Source organism: Nannospalax galili, unplaced genomic scaffold (genome assembly GCF_000622305.1).
Source record: "Nannospalax galili isolate Female #2095 unplaced genomic scaffold, S.galili_v1.0 scaffold566, whole genome shotgun sequence".
Lineage (NCBI taxonomy): Eukaryota > Metazoa > Chordata > Mammalia > Rodentia > Spalacidae > Nannospalax > Nannospalax galili.
In genome coordinates this window covers 3,551,795-3,578,486 of record NW_008355811.1, presented here as the reverse complement: position 1 = coordinate 3,578,486, position 26,692 = coordinate 3,551,795, and the positions used below count along the sequence as shown (strand labels likewise).

The window sequence follows — 26,692 nt, the reverse complement described above, 5'->3', positions numbered from 1 at the left end:
CTTTACTGAGGAGGCTGAGGCTGGAAGCCACTCTACCTTCATCTCATAGGGACTAGGCTCTGCCTTTGCTCAAAAGCAAGAAGTTCATTGTTATACATTTTTTTAGTATTTAAAGAAAGTAGGAAAAGTTACTGTCTCCTGGGGCTGGGGAGATGGCTCAGTCAGTAAAGCACATACCTTGCAAACCTGAGCATCCTAACTTGATCCCCAGAACGCACATACAAAAAGGTAGGCATGGTGCTGCACACTTGTAATTCTAGTACAGGGAGGCAGAAACAGGCAGATCTGTGGGGATACCTGGCAAGTTCCAGGCCAGTGAAGATGTTCCATCCTCCTAGCCCAGAAGTGGAGGATGGTGCGTTGGTAATGACAGCTGAGCTGGACCTCTGCCTCCACATACACATGCATGCACATTCACCTGCACACACATGTGAACCTGCACACACACACACACACACACACACACACACACACACATACAAGTCCTCTCCTGTATAGGAATATGGAAGGATGATGGGCAAATATTGGCAAAACCTCCACATACACATGCATGCACATTCACCTGCACACACATGTGAACCTGCACACACACACACACACACACACACACACACACACACATACAAGTCCTCTCCTGTATAGGAATATGGAAGGATGATGGGCAAATATTGGCAAAATGTTAGGCCCTCAGTGAACTGTGATACAGGTGGGCCTTGCAGTGGCATGCTTGGCTTTGCACAGCCTTGGCTCAGTATCTTCCCCAAACAAAGTGTCTCTAAATCTCTCTACAAGTTTTTAAGAGCTTTTTTAGATACGGCTGAATCCTTCAAAATAAAAAAGCACCAGATGTGGCAATTAGCCTGTTGGGTTTTTACAAAATATTGCAAGTTTCTTAAACCATCAGTGACATGCTCAAGGACTCTGTCTGGAATGTTGTACCTTGGCAGGGCTTTTGAGTTTGTTTGAAGCTGGGATTGAACTGAGTGAGTTAAACTGGAAGCGCTCAGCCATCCCTAAAGAGAGAGGAATGAAGGTGCCCTTGTTACTGGTGACCTCAGCACAGGGCCCCTGGGCTAGGAACAAGCAAGAGTGTTATTTCTTTGAAGAGACATCTTGACAACTCAAGTTCATCTGGCTGCTGAACCAAAGGCAGCTTTGATCTGCTCCCAGTTTCCCTGCTGGGACAGGATTAGGGATGCTTCCAGAGGAGAGCTGAGCTGGGTGTCCCATGTGCTCACATAGTGCACAGGCTGCAGTTGGAGGGAGGGACAGGAGGAAAGTTTGACAAGAAAGAGGAGAAAGGATACCCAAAATTCTTTCTGTTATGAGCTAAAGTTTGTTTGGGTTTTGGGGATTCTGAAAGACCAGGAGGTGGACTAGCTTGAGGTTTTAAAGTTGACAGCTGGGTGTTTAAGTTCTTGAGTCCTGGGTACAATGGGAGTCCTTAGCGACACCCTCAACACTGGAAGCTAAAGGTTTGGGAATCTCCAGCAATGGCCAGCAGCCTGCTGGTTTATTGCTAGGCTGTCTGTGATGGATGTAGGACCACAATAGAAGGATGTATGTTTCATCCTTTCTTGACTCAATGTGGAACTGCAGCAGCCCCCAGCAGGCAGAGTTAACTGCCTGGTGATTCTTAACTTAGAGTCTTACACATTAAATCTACCCCAGTGAGTGTCAAGCAGACACACTCCCTTGAGTGGCAGGGACTGAGTGGCAGACAGCACCTAGGACTTGGATACCTATTACTCACCTTGTTTCAGGCACAGGTAAAGTCCCACTGTTTTAGTTCCTACTATGTGTAGAGGGAAGCTGGGTACCCAGAGACTCCACAGCTCTTAAAAGTTATTTCGGTTCATAAAGATCTTGCAAAATGCTGTGGCTTGAACAAAACCTATTTGGGGGAGGAGGGGTAGAGCCCAGGAGCACTGTGTGATCTCAATAGACTTGAGGGCAGAAGGCAGGCGTTGAAGTGCCAACCAGTGCTGGTCTTTGCATGAGCTGAATCTTAAAGGGGGCCAGAGGGCCCTGGGGCCTTGGAGGAGGGCTCCATCCAGTGCAGGGTGGCAGGCTGATTCAGTCTCTTACTCATGCTGATAATGAGCACTTTGTCCTCAGCTACAAAGGAAGATGGTGGGGACAATATAGCTTTTAGTGATTAATGACTGAACTTCACCAAGTGGTCAACATTACCAGAGGACTTAAAGCATTTAGAAATAATTACATGTGGTATATTTACTTGTGGTTTGTAAAAAAAAATGGGAACAATGGTGTCTCTCATTGCTGTTTTTCCTAACAAATAGGCAGAATCTGTACATGAGAGAAGTTTAAAAAGACCAAGAGGACTTGCTCACATTTTATTTCTTTCACTGGATATTTTTATTTTGGCATAGACGGAGCTTAGAAGAGTTGCAAGCACAGTAAAAGGAATTTCTATACATGTTTTACTCACAAGCCGTAGATATTACCGTTACTGTATCTGCGCCCTTCCTCTCCCTCTCCCGTCTGTCTTTCTCTGTTTCAGTCTCTCTCTATCTCTCCCCTTTCCTCCCTTTCCTTCTCCTCCTCTTCTTCCTCTTCCTTCCTCCCTCTCTTTTCCTCCAGTCCCCTCCTGTTTTTTTGGATTAAATGTTGACATACTGCCTTCAAATATTTCAAAGCACATTTCTTAAAAATAAAAATATCCTCTTGTAATTAAAGTCTGAATATCTAAATGAGAAAATTAACATTAATGTGGTATCATTAGCTGCTTTGGAGATTGACTATAAATTTTGTCCTTTTTCCTAATAATACTCTTTAAAGGAAAAGAAATACCTTCATGTGTCCTTTGGACCACTCCCACTTCTTTGTCTTTAAGACCAGGACACTTTGACAAGGACAGACCAGTTACTTCAGATCATGTCCCCTAGACATATTTTATTGAATTTTTGTGTATTTCATACATAAAATCATCTTTATACCCCCTGCCCCTTTGGCCCCCTCCCACAACCCCCCACTGGAGTTCATACATTCTGTCATTTGTGTTAAGGCCTTTCATGTAAAGTTAATGCCCCAAGACGTCCTTCAGTGCAAGTTCATCCACTGGGATCTAGTCAGCCTATCTAGAGTCCCTCCCTTTAAGAAGATCAGCTCATTCTCACCCAGCAGTAATCAGCTGCCAATAATTCTTCAACTAAGATTGGGGCCTGCTTTTCCTTTCCACAGTTCTGTGCTGGGTTTTTGTCTGTTTAAGTTTTCATGGGTCTTGTGTATACTGACACCATTGTTGTAGGTTTTTATGAGAAGGGTCCCACAGGTGCCTGTAAAACTGTTTCCATTTTGAAATGCACCTCCTCCCTGGCTCTTAAAATCTTTCTGCCCCTTCTTCCGCAATCATCCCTGAGCCCTGGATGGGTGGATTTTAGTACAGGAGTCCTATCCAAGGACCTACACTCTGAAGACTCTTATTCTCTGCGTTTTAGCCATTTGTGACCTTTTGCTTTCCCAGCCCTTTGTTACATGGGGGAGCTTCGTTGATGAGAGTTGAAAGATGCATTAGTGTCCTCTTCATCCCTGTTCTATGTTCGTGAACTTTAGCTGTAGAGGTTGCAGCCTAGATGTGCCACTTAGACTTGGGCGGTTCACAGACCGTGTCTGTGTGTGACCAGTGTGGAACTCGATAATTAGTTCTGTCTCTTGAAAAAGAAGCTTCTTTGATAGATGGTGACTGGAGTACTTGTCTATAATTTTAAGGATCCATATTTTACACATGGTAAGAAATTACATTTGTCTAGAGATGTGACAGCCTTGGAGTTTTCTCTAAGATCTATGACCTCTCCAGCTATGTATATATGATTAGGTTTTCATATTTTACTGAATTGTCAGTACATGTATTTGCCTGTTACTCTATTTCCTTTTCCTTTTTGAAATATTATTTTATTTTTAATTACATGTATAGCTGTGTATCTGTGTGTGAGTATGTGAACATGTGAGTGCAGTACCCCAAAGCCCAACAAAGAGCCGTAGATCCCTGGAACTGTAGTTACAGATGGTTGTGAGCCCAGTGTAGGTGCAGGAAAACAAACTTGTGTCCTCTGGAAGAGCAGCAAGTGCTTTTAACCCCTGAGCCATCTCTCTAGGCTCCTCTCTATTTTCTTGATTGTTTTCTTCAGGGGTGTAGTCTCTCTACTGAGGAGTGTTAATCCTTTGTAATTTGTTATAAATGTTTTCTCCCACTTGCCATTTTTCCTTTGACTTTATGAGGGTTTTTAACTCAATTTTAAAATTATATGAGCAAATTTACTACTTTTGAATGCATCTAGAGTTTTGAGCCATAAGTAGAAAATGCCCTATACCTGGTTATAGAGGAATTCGTTCATGTTTTCCTTACTAGTTAGATGATTCTGTTTTCTTATATTTAAATCACTGATTTGTTTGAAGTTTAATCTCTCTCTCTCTCTCTCTCTCTCTCTCTCTCTCTCTGTGTGTGTGTGTGTGTGTGTGTGTATGTGTGTGTGTGTGCATTCATCTATATGTGTTCTTGTGGGGGTCAGAGGTTGACTTCAAGTATCTTCCTCTATGGCTATCCTTATTTTTTGAGATGGGGCTCTCATTGAACCTGTCACCCACCATTTCAGCTAGACTGGCTAGCCAGAGAGCCTCTGAGATCCTCCTCTCTCCACCCCTCAGTGCTAGGTACAGACAAGCACTGCTGGGCCCAACTTTTACATGTGCTTTGGTGATCAAACTCAGATCCTCATGCTCACAGCAGGTACTTTACCCATTGACTCATCTCTCTAGTTCTGAAGCTTAATCATATTGTGTTGTAAGATACAAGACTTACTTTATTTTAGTTACAAATGTCTACCCACCTGTCCAGCAACATTTATTAAAATCTGTGTTTGCCTCATGATTCGAGATGTTACCTGTACCTCAAACTTAGCATCTACATTCTGGGGTTCATTTGTGACTTTTAATCTATTCTGTGGGTCTGTTTTCCTATGCTAGTGGCATGTAATGCAATTTTAACTCATGTAAGTTGTATCTCATAGGCAAAATGCCTATGCATCATGTTGAACTGTGTGAAGTAGTAACCATTCCCTGACTTGGTCTATAGAATTCATTTTACGTATTTGTGTGTGTGTGTGTGTGTGTGTGGTTGTGTGTGTCCATGGGTGAACGTACACATGTGTGTGCTGGGTACATGTGGCGGCCAGAGGTCAATGTCAGATATTTTCTTCAAGCACGCTCCATTTTATTTATTTATTTCTGAGCTCTCACTATATCTCGAGCTCCATGATTTGATTAGACTGGCCAGCCAGACAGTGCTGGGATTACAGGCATGTGCCAACATGCCCTGCTTTTTTGACATGAATTATGAGGAGTCTAGATCCTAATGTGTGCATGGCAAGCACTTTACCCACTAACCATCTCCCCAACTTCCAGTTTTACATATTTCAATCTAATATGCCTGTAATTTGCAGGCCATCCACAGCTACTGACTGGTTGTGGAAGGACGCTAAGGGTTCTGGGCTTGTAGAATTCAGAAGTTCTGCCCCTTAGTTCTAGATTACTTCCATATGTAACAGCATCAGAGCAGTCTGTCACTGATCTGTCTTTGTTTGTTCTCTCTCTTAGTGACAGAGGGTCGCGGGGTCACAGACAATATCCAGAGATTCTCCTCCTTGCCGCCATACCTGCCTGTGAGCTTCCGTGTCTTCAAAGCCGAGACCTCGTTCTTCCTCAAGGAGGCTAATCCTGACCCACTGCGGAATGCCAGCCTGCAGTCTAGGGTGGAGTCTTTCTTCACCTACAAGGCCAGGCAGCCCCCAGTATTAAATGCCACTTATGGACCTTATTCTGCAGAAAAGGTTGTACCTCTGGACTTGATGCTGAACCCAAACTTTTTAGGCCCAACCAATAAGTTTCCTTTTGATTGGAGGCTAAAAGCCCACATCCTTCGGGAAAAGGTCTACCTGAGCCGGCCCAAAGTGCAGGTGCTTTTCCACATCGTGGGCCGAGACTGGGGTGACCACAGGGCGGCCGAGAAGCTTCCCTGCCTGCGGGTCTTTGCTTTCCGTGAAACCAGGGAGGTGCGGGGCAGCTGTCGCCTGGATGGGGCCCTGGGACTGTGTGTGGCAGAGCTGGAGCTGCTGCCCAGCTGGTTCAGTCCCCCGTTGCTTGTGGCCGGGCGCAGGAGGCCCTCAGAGCAGCCAGAGGGGAGTCCTGTGGAACTCTACTACACCGTGCAGCCAGGGGATGAGCGTGGGGACTGTGCTGGAGGTGACAACAGGAAGGACAACGCCATCCGTCCAGGAAAGGATGGACAGGACAGGACGTCCCACCTACAGAGGATTGGCACTGTTGGGCTTTATCAGACCCAGGACAGCACCCAGCTCCGCAGCCTGCACCTGGATGGCAATGTGGTCATCTGGCTGCCCTCCCAGCCAGTCAAACAGGGGGACATAGTCACTGCCTCCGTCACCATCTCCAGCAACTCCACCGTGGATCTCTTCATTCTGAGGTAGGTGCCCAGCCTGGCCTCTGGCCACCAGTGATGTCTAGAGAGGTCTGACTGCATGTGGGAGGTCAGGGTTACTGTCACTTCATGAGGGACCTGCTTCCTAATGTGGAGGTGCACCTTGAAGCTGTGTGTTGTGAACAATGGAGAGGAGGGAGTAATACTGGCTGGGTGGTGGGTTCTTTTTCTTTGTCAGTTAAAAAAGTTAATAGACAAGACACGGTGTGTATGGAAGTGTTTCTTGGCAAGTGTTACAGATATCGAGGGTAAAGGAGGTTCCCAGAGGTGGGGAGACCACCACTCTCAGGGGGGTTGAGTTTTTATTTGGGATTAGAGTGCCCTGTGTGATTATTTCTTCCCTTTCTCTGTTGGCCTAAGGTGTCTATATGCCCTGTATACTACATGGACTGGGTCTCTGTCTCTGTCCATCAACAACACATAACTGAATGTTGTGTTGACTGGCTGGGGTGAGAGTGGGCACTCTCACCGTCTCTGCTTTTGTGATGTAACAGGTACAGAGACCCACAGCATGTGAGGAGGAGTGGCCTACTTTTAGAAGAAATGGAAACACTGTGGGGACAAAAAGCCACAAGGGGATGGAAACTTTTTAGGGACAGAGCACCATAAAAACCCAAACTGCGGTTCTTATGCCCCCCTTCTCCCACCCTGGGGCCTCTTGGCCTGAGGAGAGCAGAGCTTAGAAGGAACAAGGCTGCACCACTAGGGGCTCTGGTCTTGAGTTTTCGTGAGATTGGACAGGGAGGCGATTCTGTCCTTTGACTTCATTTGCAGCTCTGCCAATTCTGGTTATGTGATGAACTGACACATCCAAGGACTTTAAAGAAGTCATTGGGCCAGGCATGGTGGCACACACCTTTAATCCCAACAGATGCAGGTGGATCTCTGTGAGACTGAGTCCAGCCTTGTTTACATAGGGAGTTCTAGATCAGCTGGGGCTACAGGGAGACCCTATCCCAAAACACAAAATGAGAGAGAGAGAGAGAGAGAGAGAGAGAGAGAGAGAGAGAGAGAAAAGGTACATTCACAAGATCATCCTGTTTCCCAGGCTGTGTCTGTGAAAGGAGCTGAGGGTATGTGTGGGTTAAATGTTCCATCACTGTGGTTCAAGAGGCATGCCTAACAAAAGTCAGCTGAGGGGCTGCATCTGTGGCAAACAGCCATAGAAGAGTTCGACTCCTTTGCTGCAGTTGACTTAGCAGAGAGTGCCAGGGAAGTGTTCATGGGGTTGCTGCTTGCTGTGAGGATTCTAGAATGTGTTTGAGGAGCACCTGCTTCTGAAGACAATTAGGGGAAACACACAAGGCAGATCCTCTTCAATGGGCGCAGGATTTTCACAAGAATAAAAAGAGTTGTCATTTGAGATTTGTCTTCAAAGTATAAATGAAAAAAATGAAATAGTCAAAATCAAGTTTTTTATTATACTTAAGAAAGTCTTAGGGGCTAGAGAGATGGCTCAGTGGTTAAGAATAGTGTTTGTTCTTGCAGAAGACCTGGGGTCAAATCCCAGCACCCACATGGCAGCTAACAACTAACTGTCCATAACTCCAGTCCCAGGGGATCCAACAGTCTCTTCTGACCTCCGTGGGCATCGCACGACAAGGGTGCACTTACCTACATGCAGGCAATACACACATATACATTAAAAAATTAAAAATAATAAGTGAAAATTTAGAAAAGAAAGTATTAGATTATAATTGTTGTAGCTACATTTTGATTCTTTGTAGGAAAAAAAGCCCAACCCATATACTCCTGTGCTGAGGAGTTGCTTGGAAAAATGTGTTTGCCAAACAGAATCCCAGCCTGCTAACTACATTGTTCTGTTGTTAATTCTATCAGTGAGAATGGTGACTTTTAAAGTTTGGGTTTTGTGTGTGTTGCATAAAGAATTCAAATTCAAAGATTTGAGTAAATCAATCCCTCCCTCCCTTTCTCCCTCTCTCTTTCTCTCTTTCTTTCTCTCTCTTTCTTTCTTTCTTTCTTTCTTTCCTTCCTTCTTTCTTCTTGACAGGGTCTCCCTGTAGCTCCAGCTGGCCTGGAACTCACTATGTAGACCAGGCTGGTCTCGAACTCATAGAGATCCTCCTGCCTCTGCCTCCCAAGTGCTGGGATTAAGGGTATGTGCCACCATTACTCTGGGGTTGGATCATTGTTTTCTAAAGTATCTGTCTTTGTCAACATACATTTATTTTTATGGTGTTGGGGGTCAAACCTCAAACACAGAGTCTCATGCATGCAAACCACATTCTCCACCACTGAGCTGCACCTCGACCCCTTCTTAACTTTTGTGAGTGCATTGTTTTGCAGATCCTGATTTTCCATTGCTTTGAGTGTGATTGGAGGACTCTTACAACATCCCTTTTAATGATGTGAAACCCAACGTCTTTTATGGGGTTGAAAAATTTCTCCAGATTGCTCCCTGAGTCCTCTGTGGTCAGCAAGGAACCACCCATGGTGGAGGGGTGGAGAGATTCTTCATTGGCAGTGTCTGTGACTCATTACACCTTATAAACATGAGACCAAGATGGTCAAGATTTAGAGAGTCCGACTTTGATTCCTCCTGGTTTGCAAAGGGAAAGATACTGATCTGGGAGTTCTGAGTTTCATTTTGACTTCACCACTTTGCCTGTTGCTTTCATGTGAGGGTAAATTAAATGCCTGTAGTGCTGACTTTGGAAACTGAGGACAGAAAGACAGGTAGGGGAAGCATTACTAAGGAGTTGTGACTCTTTTATCCTCTACCTTTATGAGCTAGCTTTTCTCTTGAGAAAGCAGAGCTTCTCCCTTCTACAGTGGTGAGTAGGAGACCAACCAGCCTGCAAGCCACCTAGATCTATAGTCCAGAGCAGTCTGGCCACACCAGGACACCTGACCTAGCTGTCAGAGGGGAGATCTGTATTTTTCCTCTTAAAGAATGGTGAGAAATAGCAGTTCTGCAAACAGATGACCTCATTTCTGCTCCTGTCCCTTCCATGCACGGCTGGGGTAACCTGAAGCAAGGTTCCTAACCTCAGCCAGCCTCAATCTCCTCATATTAAAGATAAATCCAATCATATTAACCTTATGTCCATAAGTATGTTATGATTCTGTAAGCTAATACTTATTTGTGAAGTGCTTGTACCAGCATCTGGCACATAAAACTACTGAATGTTACTGACAGGTGTTTAAAACATCCATCAAAAACCCATAGTGTTGAGTTCTGTTCTAGCAGCAAAGTGACTTTGTATTCAGCACTCCTGGCTCCCAGGCTTGTACTCCCAGTTGTATTAATTGCCAGTTCATCCTGGTTTTGTTAGGGAGGGTCATCTTTCTGTAAGGCGGGGGCTTTCGGAGCACAGTGTCTTCTGGAACACTGAGGGTGATAGTGTGGACCTTGGTCCCTTTATGTCCTCATCTGTGGTAGTCACATTCCCCACCTACCAGCTTTCAAATCACAAATCACAGTCCTCGTGGGAGGAGGTATGTCTCTCTCTTCCCACAAGCACAGGCCACATGCCTCGTATCTTTATCCTTGACCTTAAATTTGAAGCAAAGTTGCCAACACTGCAGAGGAACTCTTCATCAGAAAATCCAAGCCCAGATGACCCCAAGCACAGATGTGGATCAGAGTGCTTATGTTCAGAGCCCAGTGAGTAGAAGCTAAGGCACTTTCTGAAGACACAGCTTTGAGATGTCCATTCTCACTCCAAAGACCGAGTTTTACTGTTCAAAAGGGGGCATGGAAGGGATCCGTTTTAGAAATGGACCTGAGCTCAGTGGTTAAGAACACTTACTGCCCTTGCAAAGGATCTGGGTTCAGTCCCCAGCACCAACAAGGTGGCTCACAACCACCTATAACTCCAATCCAGGGGATCTGATTTCCCCTTCTGGGCCTCATAGGGTCTGGCATACATGTGGTGCATATAAATTCATGCGATCAAGTACGAATACACATAAATAAGTAAATATATAAATAATCTTAAAGTGGAGAAGGGCTGGGGAGATGGTTCTGTGGTTAATTCTTGCCTAGCCCCCAAGTCGTCTTTCCTAGGTGGGAATTTAAACATCTGTCTTTACTATTTGTATGAATAGTTACCTTCTTCTGATGACTAAACTACGACAAACCATTGTTTGCATTTTCACTGTGCATGTAATATTCCCTTTCATTTAATAACCTTTGTTTCATTAATATGTACACAGCCCATCTGCCAAGTATGGTTCTGCATTATTGAAGGAAATAGCAAAACCCTCCACCTGAGTGGGGCTTCTCAGGAGTGGAAGCGGATAAAGTACCACAGATAAATGCGCTGTAAAATGTGCTAGGAAGAATGGAGAGGAAGAAAGCATCTTAAATAAGGCAGGTCTCACACACTGTGGGAGTGATGGGGGTCCTGCAGCAGTGTGCTAGAATGTTGAAAGTTTGCAGGAACAAAACGAAGGTGGGTGAGGCTGAGACAGGACCGAAGAAGGATCAGTTAATGACGACCAAATAAATAAACAGGCCACATGCTCCCAACACCAAGAAAAGCTTAGTGTTCAAACTCAATATATATTGCCCATTAAGTAGGTAAGGATTCAGAACACCCAGAGATGACGGATGAAGACAGAGAACAAGACACATCGCTTGCATCCTTGATGCCACACAATTATGAGTTTCTCCAGACTGTGGGAGGTTTTCGAAAGCTCTCTCAGCGAGGACCACAAAGTGCCCTCCAATTCAGCCACTAGTTCAGCACAAGCCAACACTTCACAGAAGAAAAGCAGGAACTTCTCTGTCTCCCTTCCTGACCTTCTAATAGTCCTCCAGAAGCAGAGAAACCATTTCTATTATTTATACTGCTGCATCCTGTGCTGGGTTAAGTTTTGTGCAACAGTGTCCAGGACATCAGTCCTAAGGGGTGATTTATTCCCAAGTTAAAGGTGAAATATGGAGCTCGTCCTCCTGACTGGGAAAGAGGGACAAAGAGAGGCCGTTTTAGGACCAGCATTCAGTCCCTCAGAGCCTCACTTTGCAGAGGTGGAACCACAAAATGGGTGAGGAATTCAGTTGTTGGCAGTGTCCTGTTCTCTCTGTGCTCTAGGACTTGGGAGCTTCTGGTTGGTTCTGCTCTGGCCTGACTACTAGGGTGAGGCACAGTCACTGTAACCAGTAATCCGTGTGCCCTTAATGAGTCAACTCAGATCAGTGCGATCCCAGCATGAATAAATAAATAAATAAATAATAAATAAATAAATAAATAAATAAATAAATAAATAAATAAAAAGCAAGCTCTCTACTGTGTTCCAGTCAATAAATAAAAAGAGTGGATGTGGAAAGAAAGTGTTTAAAAGTGCCGCATGACCTCATAAGTAACAAGAGAAAAAAGTGTCATTTTTCCCAAGCCCAGTAGGTGGATTCTCTTCTAGAACCATACCTGACAAATAGCACTGGGACTGGCTCCTGCCTCCTTTACAAGGGTTTACAGACAAAGGGCAGAATCACAGGTTCCCACCAATGAGTGAGGGGCAGAGGCTATACAAGGGCACCGAAGACACAAACTTGCACAGCAGCATTTTTTGTTTTTTGTTTTTTATTGTCACGAAAATATAGAAACCACTCTTCATCTGCTGAATGAATAAGCGAATATGAGCTCTCTGTTTAGTGGAAGAGTATTAAACCCTGAAAAAGAACTAAACTGTGGTATATGCGACAGTGTAGATGCACTTGGAACATAAGCTGCTGAAAGAAGCCAAATGCAAATGACTGTAGTGTCTGACTCCATTTGAATGGAATGTCTGGACAGGCAAACCTGTAGGAAGCGCATTAATAGTGGCCAGGACCCAGACAGATGACAAGAGGGAGTGATTGTTAATGGGCATGGGGTTTCTCTTGGGGGTGATAAAATATCCTGGATTAGATAGTGTTGATGGCTGCAAATGTTTTGAGCATGCTGAACCTTCGAAATCAACTCCCCACCTGGTAGCAGTGGCCAGCCTTCTGGGCACATTGCACTGTGGAAGCTGTGGAGCTAAAATGAACAGGAATCAGAGCCACTGGGTGCTCAGTGTTGCTTACGAAGGAGTGGCCGTCTGACAAGCCCAGCAATGGCTGGTCCTGGGGAAGCTGGCCACCAGACTTCTTGGCTTTAAAGAGTCAAGCTAGAAATGGAGACTCACAAGTGCCACCATTTGAGGAGTGTTTTAGTTTCATTTCTGTTGCTGTGATAAATTACCCTGACAAGGAAGTTAGAAGAAAAAAAAGAGTTTCTTTAGTAAGCTTACCCTTCCAAGTTACAGTTCATCATTTGGGGGACGTCAAGGCAGAAACTCAAGCAGCCAGTCACATCACATCGTCAGGAGCAGAGAACTGCCTGCTTGGTTATTTGCTCTTTCCTCTCTGTTAGTTTTTCCCTCTTATACTGTTCAGGACCCCTGCCTAGGGAATAGTGCTGCCCACAATGGATTGGGTCTTCCTATCTCAATTAACAATCAAAACAACCTCCCACAGACGTGCCTGCAGGCCAGTCTGATCTAGAAAATTCCTCATTAAGACTCTCTTCCCAGGTGAGTCTAGGTTGTGTCAAGTTGCAGTTAAAACTAACCCACAAGTTCCCTGCAGTAGTTGTTAAAAACTGACTTCCAAACTTTGTAGCTTAAAGCAACAGAACTTCATTCCCTCAGAGTTCTGGAGTCAGAAGTCAAGGTGCCCCAAAGTCTTCAGAGACGAATCCTTCCTGCCCCAGCCAGGCCTCCAGGCACCTGCTGGTGGGATGGTCCTTATTCTTCAGCCTGGGTGGTATCACTCACTTCAGCCTCTGCTTCACACGCCTTCCCTCCCTGCTGTAGGTGTCTGTACCTCAGATTCCCGTTTTCTTTGTCCTTTAAGGACACTAGTCACTGTGTGCAGAGCCCACTAAACAAAAGATCTTATTTTGAGATCCATAACAATTCGCAGAGACCCTATTTCCAGATGGGTCCTGTTGTAAGGCATCACGTGCCTGTTGATTAGGGGGTGGGGTCAATGTCGAACCTGCCGCAGGGAAGCGCTGACATACTTCAGACCTTCTCCTCCACCATTCTTTGGTTCTTTTGACTTGTGCCATGCCCCGTGGCACCACAGCCTTCTTCTCCAAAGGGAGGAAACAAAGTTTCAAGTGCAACTTTCTCCCTCCTCTGCATGGAGAAAACCTTCCCTGCCTTCATCCAGCCCAGCGCTTTCAAATTCAGTCCTCTTAATTGCAGAGCACAGCCTGACTGTATGCTGTTATAATTTAATTTCACAGCGTCAGTTTTTTTTTCTTCTGATCTCTTTTATGTCTGAGGATTTGAACAAACCCTCAAAGGCATTTTCCAGATACCTGGCTTGCCCTGGGTAATTTGGGATCATCATTCCAACTGGCCAAGGAAGGACTGTGAGGTCAAGGAAGGACTGGTCTGTTCCAGAGCCCTCTTTAGAGAAGAGGACCCTAAAGCCCAATCACGTTTGTACTGACTGCAAATCTGAAGTGAATTCAGAAAATTCTGCAAACTGGTTTGCCCACATTCTGCCTGATGTCCGTTTTCACCATCAAATGAGTCCAAAAGCAAGAGTTTGTTTTCTTTTACCCCAGCTTGTCATTTTAAATGTGTTCTCCTGGAACAGACAAAAGGAACAATTTTCTTTCTGCTTGGGAAGAAGTGAAGAAATAATGTTCCCTGCTTCAGCCCCTGTCCCCTCCCCAGCTCCCCTAAAACACATCTGGGTTGCCAAGCAGCCCAGCCTTTGGCGTAGCATTTGAGAGCGATTTAACTGTTGTGGGAAACATTTGAACATCAAATTGACTCCAGCTCGGAATAGAGAAAGGAACCAGAGCCCTTCCGACCCGAAGCCTGCCGCCTTTGTTCCACATTCTTTAACCCACTTAAAAGTCATCTTGGCTTTTGAGTTCCCAAAACCAGACTCTGACTGCTGTACAGCTTAACCCATGCATACCGGACCTGTGGCTCTGGACATTTGCAGAGCAGAAAGATGGTTGACCAAGTCATAATGTAGCAAGGAGGTTCATCAATTCTTTCTGTATTTGGTGCCTTTGTTATAATGTGTGTGTGTGTGTGTGTGTGTGTGTGTATGTGTATGCATGTGTCTTCTTGAGGGGGATGTACATGTATTTACATGGGTGTGGCAACCAGAGGACAATCTCAGATGCCCTTTGTTCTTAAGGAGCTCTATCTACTTCGTTTGTTTGTTTGTTTGTTTGTTTGTTTGTTGAGATAAGGTTTCTCACTGGCCTGAAACTCACTCAATAGTCTAGGCTGGCCAGCCAGTGAGCCCCAGGCATCCAGCTGACTCCACGTCCTGTCCCCAGTGCCAGAATTATAAGCCTGCACCACCCTGCCTGGCATTTTATGTGAGTCCTTGGATTGAACTCAGGTCCTCATCTTTGCATGGTCAGCACTTTGCCGACTGAGCCATCTTCCCAAACTGGGTTTGGTTTTTAAGAGACAAGGTCTTGGTGTGTTGCTCAGGCTGGCCTTGAACTTGCTATGTAGCATGGGCTGGTTTCAGGTTTTCAATCCTCTGCCTCAGCCTTTGAGGTACTGGGATGACAAGTGTGTGCCACTGTGCCTGACTCAAGGTTCTGGGAATTTTTAAGTTTTAATGTTTGAGAAACCTTATCTCAAACAAACTAACAAAACAACAAAGTAGATAGAGATAGACCTCCTTAAGAACAAAGGACATCTGAAATTGCCCTGCTGGTCTGGGGTCTGATATCAGTTATCTAGACTCTAAATTTAAGATAGCTGAACTATTTGTCTTGAAATCCCCTGAGTTATTAGCTGAATTGAACTCTGGGCTGAAGAGGAAAGGGCTCTGTTGAGAGAGCTTTCTGGTGGCATTCTGTCTTCTCTAAGATCTTGCCTGTGGTTAGGTTGCTGTTTCAGCCCGTTACCAATGTTCTTAGAGAAGTTGAGCATGTTTGGAGGTTTATCAATCCTTCAAGTTTCTGATAGAAAAGGTGGGCTCCAGTCCATTTACAGAGACATGAGGTACTTTTTCAGGAAATGTAGATCCTGTGCATGAGGAGATGGTAGGAAATGGAAGGAAGATATGGATGATGGACTGGGAGGATGAGGGAGGTGGCTGTAGCTCTCAGCTTTCTCCTGGTCTCATCTAGCTCCCTCCATTACCCCGAGCTGGATTGTGTCCTACAACCCGTCTTCCCTCCAGTGAGATCCATGGTCTCAATGTCTGATTTGACTCAGGGGCTGGCAGGATGGCTCAGCAGTTAAGAACACTGACTGCTCTTACAGAGGACACAGGTTTGTTTCCCAGCACCCACATGGCAGCTAACAGCAAGCTGTAACTACAGTTTCAGGGGTTCTGACGCCCTTTCTGCCCTCTGTGGGCTTTGCACACACATACATACATGCAGGCAAAACACCCACACACATAAAAAATTTTAAAAATATATAAATAAATGCTTGACTCTGCCACTTTAGCTTAGTTTAAACCAGCTAGGACTTTTGTCCCCTGTCTTCTCCCTGGAGGACACCTAGCTAGAAAACCACTATGCCCCCATCTGAGTGACTGCTGCTCAGATGGGGCACTAGTGACAAAAGTGTGGACGACTGGCCACATCTCACCTTCCCTGAGATCCCTGCACCCACCACCATGTTGCTCTGAAACTTCAGTCTGTGGGCGGGCTTTCCAGAAGAAGGCTTTTCTTCTAAGTTTTCCAGAGGGATCTTTAAGAACAGAATGTGCTACAAGATAAGGGAATACATAGCTTTTTCTGCAAGTCTTTCCCAGTACAGCCACGATGGAGCCTGCAGAGAGTCAGAACTCTGGCTTCCCCAGGGCTGCAGATTAGGATGCCTACACAGTCATGTCTGCATGGTGTTTAGGAAGTTACTCACTGAAAGTCTGGAGAACAATCCTCCTGACAGCCCATCCTGCAGACAAGAAGCCAGAGGCACTGAGGGATGAGGAATGTGTCAGTCTCTGTTGCAGCTCAAACTGACTTGAACTGAAACAGGTTGGGCGATTTGGATCCAAATGCCCCAGGCTTGAATGACATCTTCAGATTCGATTTCCCACTCCACCGTCCAGCTCCGTTATGCACTAATGCTCTCACTGTCTTCATCACTTTCTGCACAATGAGCCCCAGTGGCTCTTACCCTGCTCAGAGACTAAAGTAGACGTCTCTCTTATAATGAGTCCAGTAAATGGCCTGTAATTGGGTTTCTTGACTTTGTTTGGGCCACATACCCATCTCTAATCTATTTATGGTGACCAGCAAATGCAAGCATGTTTATTCACCAGGATACTCCTAAAGCTAGAATCAATGAATAAATCTCACCCAAACATTTTAACGGTGAGTGTATGTGGGGCATCCAGGAAAGAAACAAAGTGCAGGTGCCAGAAGAAGGAGGGTTTTATGCAGGCACTGGAAGACGGGGGACTGGTGGGCTGGCAGGCACTAGCAGTAGGTGCACACCCCAGCTGCAGCCCAGTGGAGTAGTAAAGTCCAGAGAATATGATCACATTCAAGGCCAGCAGCACAATTCCCCCATTCTGCAACCCTGACTGGATCCTGAGCCCTCCTGGGCCTTGACTGCTATCTATGGATGATCATAACTGCTGTGCGAGGTGATATTGTGAGACTCCACTAAGAGAATTTCAACATACCTGGCACCTCTTATGAACTTAGTAAACATTAACTATTTTTACCTTACTGTTGTTTTAGAATTAAATGTATTTTTCTTGAAGCTCCACGAAAGCTGAATTGGGCCTTCTGGTTGCAAGCTGAGTGTAGCTGGGGGCATCCTACCTGGTGGACTCCCATCACTATGGTAGTATCAACATTGTTTGGGGAAAGAGATGCCATTACTTTTTTCTTTGAGGCGACCCGGTGTTTTCGTACAAGGCCTGGTTCCATCCCACTTCCCCAGAGATACGTGACAGTGCATGTAGACATTTTTAGTCATTTATTGAAGGAGGAAGTTGCCACTGGCACCTAGTGGGTGGAAGCTAGGGAGGGTGTTAGATATTCCACAGTATACAAAGAAGTATCCCTCCCCACTGGATGAGACTGGTCCAACCCCAACTACTGATTGCTGCTGAGATGGAAAACCAGGACACAAGGTTCATCACCACATCTTAGGAGTTATACCCAATTGCTTCTCAGATGTTAGAAGGCATCATGTGCGATAAGAGCTGCTAAGGGCATAGCAACTCTCCCTGGTAAGGCAGCAAGGGGCTCTGTTTTTCACATGTTTCCTGCAGATAATGTGGCCATGAGCCATTAAAATCAAGGCCAGTTTTCCTGTTTATCAGAGAGCAAGGGCCTTATCTAGTTCGTCTCAACCTTGTCATGAGTCTATCTTAATATTCCTTCCTTTAAAAAAGAACTGATAAATCCAGAGAATTCAGAAGGAGCGTGTCCCTGGTGCGTTTCAGCACTTCAATTATAATTCATTTCATTAGCTGTTAATGAACACTTCCTGGAACGGGTGATCAGTCATGTGACTGTTCTTGCACTTGATGGATCAGTGTCAGTGTTTCTGAGAAGGAAGATCTAAAGCTGGGGTGCAGGTGACAAACCCAATTACGTCATTCCAAAGTGCACAGTTGGGAGATGAAAGCTGAACATGGAAGCTGTGTTAAAATGGGACCATGGGAGGGCTGTTGGATGCAGGGGGCTGGGGATATGAATGCAGTTGGCTCCTCCTTGCCAGCCATGCAGTTTGAAGTCTCTGAAGAATTCAGGCTATTTCTTGCCACCCCGTTCCAACATCAAATCCCCTATTGGCATTTCTCTAACAGCCCACCTCACGTTGGGATATACTATTTTGGTATAACAGATGATATTTTCATCACACTGCACTTCACGCTACACCACGGGTTCTCACAAGATGGAACCCGTAAAGCAAGCATATTATACCAATGGCTGTACGGCATGGACATCAGCATGCAAGGTAAATGAGGAAAAGGAGCCCTTGTTAGCATAAATTAAAATGGAAACAAGCCTAACTTGGACACAGCCAGTGAGATCCCGTTTGTGGCATTTGCTTCATTTGAAAACAAACAAAACTTGAACCATTTCTTCTCACTGCATACATTAAAGGGAAAGGAACTTAAGCCCAACCATTCTGAAACAGTCAACTAACAATCATGTGTCAGGGACTTTCCAACCACATACACCGAATCAGGCAACTGTGCAATTGTGGCCAAATGAACCTGTTGTTTGCTTTATGTCCTGGTCCAACCTATGAAAGCTTCCTACTTGTGCTCCCTCTATAGAGCACCCCAACCACTTCCTGTCTGCAGACCCTCGTCCCTGGTTCTTCATTAGCTAAAAAAAGTTCTTATTCAAGAAATTCAAGTTCTCTCAAGCTGGCAGTAGTGTCAAATCAGACTTGGCAGGAGATAAGAGTCACTGACACCCTAGAGGCAGCCTAGCCTCCAGGGGAAACCTTGAGAATTTAGGGGAATCACAAAGGAAGAAAATGAATGCTTTTCCCTATTCTCTGGAGCAAGAATGATCCTGAGTTCCCTTGTGCTGGGTATGGCAGGAAAGGGCAGTTGTGGTGGAAGATGTCAGGAAAGGGCCTTAGTTAGGCTTGTGCAAATCCCAGCACCTCCTGCACGGGACAAGCCACTGCAAAAGCAACTAAGAGAGAAAGCAGGCTTTGTCTTCAGCCTAGAGGAGGCAGGCCCTGGGCTGCCTGCAGAGTGTCTCTGAGCCCCAAGCAATGCAAATGCTCTTCAGGATCAAAAGGCATCAGCCTCTTCAGCTCCCACCAGCACAGTTCAGGCCAGTGGTTTGCAAGTATGAGTGGGCAACAGCGCCCCCTGGAGGGCTTGTGAAAACATGCTGGGCCCCTTTCTAAGTTGCTGACTCAGGACCTGTGTATAGGGAGGCCAGAGAATTCCACAAAGCTGCTTGTGCCTGCAACCAGGCGGGCCCCCTCTTCAGATTGGCTGCTCACACTGCTGCTCCTCACCTCTACCCATCTGAGCTGGTTTATGTGTCACCTTAAACATTCTGCCCCTGCAGAATGTTGTATGTGCTTCCCCTCCAGCTGTGGGTCTGGCCAGCAGGTGATGGAGTGGGGAGCAGTGGGCTCCTCTGCTGAGAGCAAGCTGCTTCCACTCTTGTAGGCTGCTGCTGGGCTAGCAGGCAGAAATGCGTCCAGCAAAGGGAACATGGATCTTCCCACAGGAGAGTGAGGAGGAGGGGGGAGTCAAGATATATCATTACAGGTACCTGCAGACAGGGGAACTCGTTGCCTGGTGGCATGCTCTGGTGGCTACAAAATGACAGACTCTAGGTGATTCTGGGGGCTCCACACACATGACTGTGTTCCTACCCTTCACCTCAGTGCCACTCAAATAGATCTACCTTGGGGATTGACTTATAAGGGCTCATCCTGGCCCAGCTTTTCATTTTTAGGGAGTTTTGGACCCTCCATGGACTTCAGTCTACGCATATGGAAATGGGGAAGCTGGCTTTAAGATCTTGGAGTGTCAGGTTCCTCTGTGCCCTTTGCCCAAATCCCACTCACATCTCCCCTATAGGTAACAAGTCCTGTTGGATTTCCACATCCTGTGGCTCCTGTTCTGTTCTAGTTTCATTCTGTTACTATATTAAAACACGGACCAAAAGCAACTTGAAGAGGAAAGGGTTTATTTGACTTGCACTTCCAAGTCACAGGGAAGTCAGGGCAGGAACTCAAGGCAGGAACCATGGAGGAAAGCTGCTTTGGCCTGGGACTCTGACTCACAGGTTTCCTTATACAGTCCAGAACCACCTGCCTGGTAAATGGCCGGCTGGATCCTACTATATCAACTAGGACGTTGAAGGCAATCCCTCACAGACATGTCTACAAACCACCTAATAAAGACAGCTGCTCGGTAGAGGTTCTTTTCAGGTGATCTGGGCTGTCAAGTTGACAGTTAATGCTAACCAGGACATGCTCTTTCAATCACTGTCACACCTGAATCTAACCAGACAAATCCTGAGTGGGATTATTCTCCAAGGAAAACTGGTCTGAATCCTTCAACCTTATGGATGCCTTAGAACAAAAACCAAAGAAAATACCAAGGACCCTGAAAAGAAGAAAATCTCGATGAGAAATGAATGTGCAATCCTGGGTACAAGAATACCACAAGGAGGCCTTTTTTTTTTTTTTTAACAACTAGGAGTGTTTTACTGAAGTGGAATGCACATAAAATTGAGTGTTTTAACATTGTATTTGCTACATTCACAGTGTTGTAGGTCCAGCCCAGCTTTATCTTCAACAGCCTGAAGAGAGGCCCTATAACCATTAAAAATAATTTCCCATTTCTTCTCCTCCCAGGGCTAGAAATTAGGAAAACTATGTATTAAATGGTATTTTTTGAGATGGGGTCTGGCTCTGGCACCCAGGCTGTTTCAGAATTATGTAACCCAGGCTGGTCTTGGACTCATGGCAGTCCTCCAGCTTCAGTCTTGCAAATGCTAGATTTGTAAGCACGAACTACCACACCTGGTTCTATGTTATGATATTGTGGGTCTGGTCACAGTATCTTGGATAGGATTATTTCTTTTTAGGGAGGGAAGGAAGGAGGGAGGGAGGGAGGGAGGGAGGGAGGGAAAGAGGAAGAAAGAGAATTTTAAAGGATGTGAAATAAGGTGCAGGTTAAGCAGGACTTTATACTGCTAATCTACTTTTTCTGTAACTTTATCAATTTCTTGATCACTGTTGACGGAGACTGATGCCCAGATCCTGCCTCCTCCATACAATTAAATCAGCCAGACTGACATGCACTTAGATGTCATTATTTTGGAAAATCTTTCCCGGACACTGATGGACAGTCAAGACCCACAGACTTGCTGTGCTTCCAGCCCCATTTTCTGTACCTCTTTCAATAATTTGTATGCTGAAGTCTTATTTCCTCGCACGTGCTGGTCAGTGCCTGGAGTCATCTTTTATCTTAACGAAGTGGGCTCTTTCCTGTGATTCAACCCTCAACTCCCACTGGTACAAACTCAGTTTCTTGAGGTTCACTCTGGCATTCTCTTTGTAACTATCTTTTGTCATATATGGTCTCTCTGCCTCCTTGTGTAGACTTCCAAAGTTGAAGGACTCTGTCTGTGCCCTTGTGCCCCCAGTGTTCCAGGCTGCTTCTTCTCAGGTAGAAGGTCCACTATGGTCCACTATATATACTGCTGACCTGGGACATGGGGAGCTTTCATATTCCATAGAGATAGCAGGTTTTCTAACAGGGAGGTAGTAAGCCTACAGTGGAAAGATGAAGTGGGTGCTTTTCAGAGCTCCTCCCCAACTTGGTCTGTCCATGACAGTCATTGGGAGAGCCCTAAGGAAGGGATTCGTGACTGACATGAGCAGAAACCTAGCTGTGATTTCCAAGTAGAGCCACCATTAGGCAGCTGCTCTTCTAGAAGCAGACTTGACTCCTCTTTGGCTGCAGAGAGTCACAATAGTACCTTCTCTGTTTGGAATAAAGATTCAGGAAGCTTTGGTGGCCCCATGTTTTAGCCCAGACGATGTTTGATTAACCCTTCACCCCTTCCCCTAGCATACTTGGCAAAGCAGTACCTGCAATTAGCTCCCTTCAGAACTCCCTCAGCAAGTGGCCTTCAGTCAAGACCAAAGAACCCATTTGGACATTGTATCAGAGACAGGGTAACTAAGAAGAAGATGCTTGAAAGGTAGCTTGCTTGCACCTTTAGCTCCAGAACTCCAGGGGCAGAGGCAGGTGGATCTCTGTGAGCTGAAGCCAGCCTGATCTACAGAGCAAGCCATACCTGTGGCTATAGGGAGACCCTGTCTCAAAAGAAAAAGAAAAATTGCAGCAACTTAAAAAACATGTTTTTGGGATCTCCTTCCTTAAAGTAGGTAGAAGCCACTTAGAGCACTACTCAAGAAAGAATTAGGGCTGGAGGTATGGTGCTTGTTTAGCATGTGTGAGCCCCAGTTTCAGTGCCAGAACAAAAACAAAATAATAATGAGGAAGAGGAGAAGGAAGAAGAGAACGAAGGGGGAAAGAGAAAGAGGAGGAGGAAGAGGAAGAAGTAGGGACTTGCCTCCTGGAAAAGCCCCACACATAATTCTCAGAGCCAGGTTCCAGTTTTGCTGTGCTGCCCTTAATTTCTTGACCCATCTCCAGGAAAGAAGTGGCAGGATTATTGCTATGGAAGGGCTGACTTTTTTTTATTTTATTTTTTTACATAAGGAAAGTTACAGAAATTATTACATAAGAAACCTGCAACTTTTTCCTTCCCTCCAAATTGCTATCATTTTGGCATCTAATTTAAACAGCTCAGCAGTATGCACATTCAAACAGAGTTGAACCAACTGATTAAAAGAGAAGCGTGCAATTTCTAAGCTTAGTGACCTCTTTTCCCCTCTCAGGTCACCTCCTCAGGTTGCAGGCTCCTCACTCTTTTCTGTTCTCTCTGACATCCTAGAAAATAGTAAGCAAAACTATCCCTGTGAGGTGGTAGGTTTGATGTGGGGTGACCCTGTGTCCAAGATAGAGACTGGGCACCTTGAGAAGGAGCCTTGAACACCCAGGGAGGCCAGGTCCTCTGCTGGACCCCTGCTGTGTCACTGTCCCTGTTGGCAGGTACCACAGGGTGGCTGCTGGTTAGTGGAGGGCTCACCCAGTGTCAGTGTTCACAAAACCTTCAGGGGTTGGCCTCTCTCTGTGCACTGGCCACTCACTGAAAACTGGATTATGAATGAATGTTCCATAATGGAATCAATGGTGATTAAAAAGCCTATCCTCCTGGGGAAACTTACACTAGCTTCTAGATTGTTCTGTCTTCAAACAGCAGCCAAGCTCATTTACAGAACATTAAAAGAGAAGAGCAATAATCACTGATTAATCTCTGTCATCTTCCAAACCACCGGCAACTCATAGTGCTGTTTTCCATTGGACTATTGTGTTCCCCTTGTGCTATGAAGAGTAGTAACGGGTTAAAGAGAATGAGAACAGCATGAGATGGCTCCATGTGCTGATGCCGTCTTGGGTCAAATGATTTGCTTTCTCAAATATGTTAAAGTATTCATATTTTCAGCAGACTGAGTATAGGATTCTGACCACACCAGCAGGGGTTTCAGAGCAGTTAGACTCGCAGTGGCTGCAGAGAGGGGCTGCCTGCTTGGTGTTTCTGAGGTCAGCCTTTTCTGTTGAGCTCAAGTCCCCATACTAAGAAGATGTGGACCCCAGGCTATGAGAGATGTGGGGAGACCAGGCAGCCTATGGGGTAAGAACACTGCAGACAAGTGATGGGTCCCCACAGAGATGCAGGAGCTCTTGAGCCAATGTCATTGAACATTCCATCATCAATGAGAATGGCTGTCATCTGACCATGTAGATAGATACACTGCATTCCAGATCTTCAAATTTGCTGTTTTCTGAAAAGCACCTCCATTTCTCCATCTCATTCATTTGATCAAATGTATTAAATATCTATTAATAGGACTCTGCAGTAACCACAAAAGAAAGCCATGTAGGTCCACACTTTGAGGAGATGGGCTCTGCAGACTTCAAACTCAATGCTGGCTTTGTCCCTGACTGCTGTGATCTCTCATTAGCATGAATAAACTGTGGTTATTCAGGTACTCCCAGCCACATTCAGTTCTTGCTTAAGAAGTGTTGTCAACAAAATTTTTTAAATGTATTATATTTGAGGAGTAAGCATGGAAATTTACATCATGCTAATTATTAGAGGTGATAAACATTACCATTGAAATCTACCTGATGATTTTATAGACATATACAGGCGCTAAGGATCCAAGTGCAACTGATTATGACTAGTAATAATCAGATACATACAGATTAGAGATGCATCATCTCAGTACCAACATCTCAGTGTTAGTAGCAAAAACAATGAGTCTTTCTGCAAGGAACAATATATTCTAAAATGAAATGGAGATCTTTTGTAAAGGTTAAAAACTCATTCAATTTTATGTATTACAGGGCTTATACTGAGTTCAATATTGTATAACTGTAATAATTCAACTATGAACCTAGAAACTTACAGCCACTTGTGAAAGAGATGTACTTTTGCTCTAGAGTGTATTACTGAATATGCTAAAGCTGTAATGAAATGCTTCTTCTAATCATGTAGTTATTAAAAAAATTTTTTTAAAAAGAACTGATGTCATTAGATATGGCCCTTTAAACGCTAAGAGCCCTGATGAAGCTTCCTGACAGTCCCTCCTGGGACTGATTGCATTACTGTTTTCTAGCAAGTGTTTTCACAGCTGTCCAGGTAAATAAAGACAGAAGGACTAAGTAAGAACTTAGGAGTACTGTCTCCAGATCTGACACTGAAATTTCCACCTTGTGATTGTCAATCACAGGCAGCAGCAACTGAAGAGTGACCTCAGCAAAAGTTATAGAAAAGGCATTGGATGGTGTGTGAGTAGAGCCAGGGCTTCTCAGAAATGTTCTGCAAACCTAGGGTACAGGGAGCAGCAGAGAAGAGACCAGTGACCCCCGCAGTTCCTCCTGCCTCAGACTTCATGTGCTCAGCTGTGATACTCCCAGAAGAAGTGTCTGTGTGGCTAAACTTGCTCACAAACCAGCTATGGCTGTCCTGGGGCAGGGGCTTGGTCTGCTAAGATCCCTTTTGCCTACTGAGTGCTGAGACTTAAATGGGGCATCTTTATCAACCCTTCAGCCCCTGCCAAGGCTCAGAGAACATCACAGATGAGGAAGCAGGAAAAAAAAAAAAAAAAAAAACAAAAACGTGAAGAGCCAGAGGACAGGGGAGGGTGCTGTTAAGTGTGTTCCGGACATGGCATGGCTATGGCATTCAGCAGCTCATAGCAGCTCTGGTTACCTACACAAGAACAAGCCAGCCAAAATTCCCACATAGATGAGGGACATGATCTCTAGGTCCCACCCCTTACTGAGGAGCGTCTGGTGGTTGATGGCTGCTGGGGAAGGGAGAATCACTCTTCTTTGAGGGGACAGCCATTGGAAGGTTTCCAGGCTCCAGTGGATGGCCTCACGCATATGGACAGCTCTAATTGGACTTAGTGGCTTATCGAAAAAGGAAGATATAGAGTTAGAAAGGGGAGGAGTTGGGGAGATTGGGTTGTATATGTCATCTTTCATTGTATACACATATGAAATTCTCAAAGAATAAAAACACAAGAAAAAAAAAAAGGGGGCAGATCTGGCCTAGTCTTTATACACTAGGCAAAATGGAATTCATTCCCTCAGTGGGATTTGGTGGCACTACAAAGTAAATATTTATTGCAGAAGGAATTGAGCCTCGTGACTTGGTTGGTGTAAGAAGGATGCATGCCAAGGACTGTGAATACAGTTAGCACTTCCGAAAGGGAGAGAGGCAGCCTGTTTACATTGTTCAAAAATTCTCTGGTGTCATTGCTCACACAATGGCAATTTCAAATTACCAAGGAGCTTGCCAAGTTCTTGAAAATTCACAAATCAGAGTCAGGTCGAGTGTGTGCCTCAGTGGGAGCTTCATCTGAGTTGCTGCCTGACTGTTTCCAAGTCTCCGTAGCCTGCTGGATGCTAGAGTTGGCAAAATTAAGCCTTGATGTACTCGTCACTGAAGACCTTTCCTGTGTGTGTGTGTGTGTGTGTGTGTGTGTGTGTGTGTGATGTGTATGTGCGTGCATGTGTATATGTGGGTGTGCATGTGTGTGAGTGTCATGTTCATGTGCATGTGGAGGCCAGAGGCCAACTTATCATTTTATTATTTGGGAACCATCCACTGTGTTTGGACAAAGGCTGCTACTTTTGGCCCAGAGCTCACTGATTGGGCTAGGCTGGCTGATTAGTGAGCCCCAAGGATCAGCCTGTCTCTTCCTCCCAAGCACTGGGATTACAAGTATCCCATACTACCTAGTTGGTTTTTTTTTTTTTTTTTAATGTGGGTTCTAAGAATCAAATCAGATCCTCATGTTTGTTTGGTTGAGGCTTTACCAAGTGAGCTATCTCAGCCCATGAAGAGCTTTTATAAAAGCACAAAGAACACCCCAAAGTCTTTAGGTAGTGATAATCTGTTAAGAACTTACTCTGAACTAATGCTTCACTGGGTGGCACCATCTTGCAGAGCCCTCCTGCCTTTATATTACAGAGGAGTAAACGGGTGCATAGCTATCAGTAGTTGTAGCTGGCATTCCACCTCCACGATGAAGCTGCTTTGTACAGAACAAACCGCCCTAGCTGTGGCTGAACCTACT

General features: G+C 45.2%; 1 protein-coding gene across 1 annotated transcript in view; it reads left to right on the top strand.

Moving 5' to 3' along the window:
* The first annotated feature begins 4,737 nt into the window (after nt 1-4,737).
* Nucleotides 4,738-26,692, top strand: part of Tmem132c (transmembrane protein 132C) — a 234,634-nt gene continuing 212,679 nt past the window's right edge. The window contains exons 1-2 of the mRNA XM_008853794.1: nt 4,738-4,750; nt 5,617-6,502. Coding sequence (XP_008852016.1) covers nt 4,738-4,750; nt 5,617-6,502 — 899 coding nt within the window. The remainder of the gene's footprint in view (nt 4,751-5,616; nt 6,503-26,692) is intronic.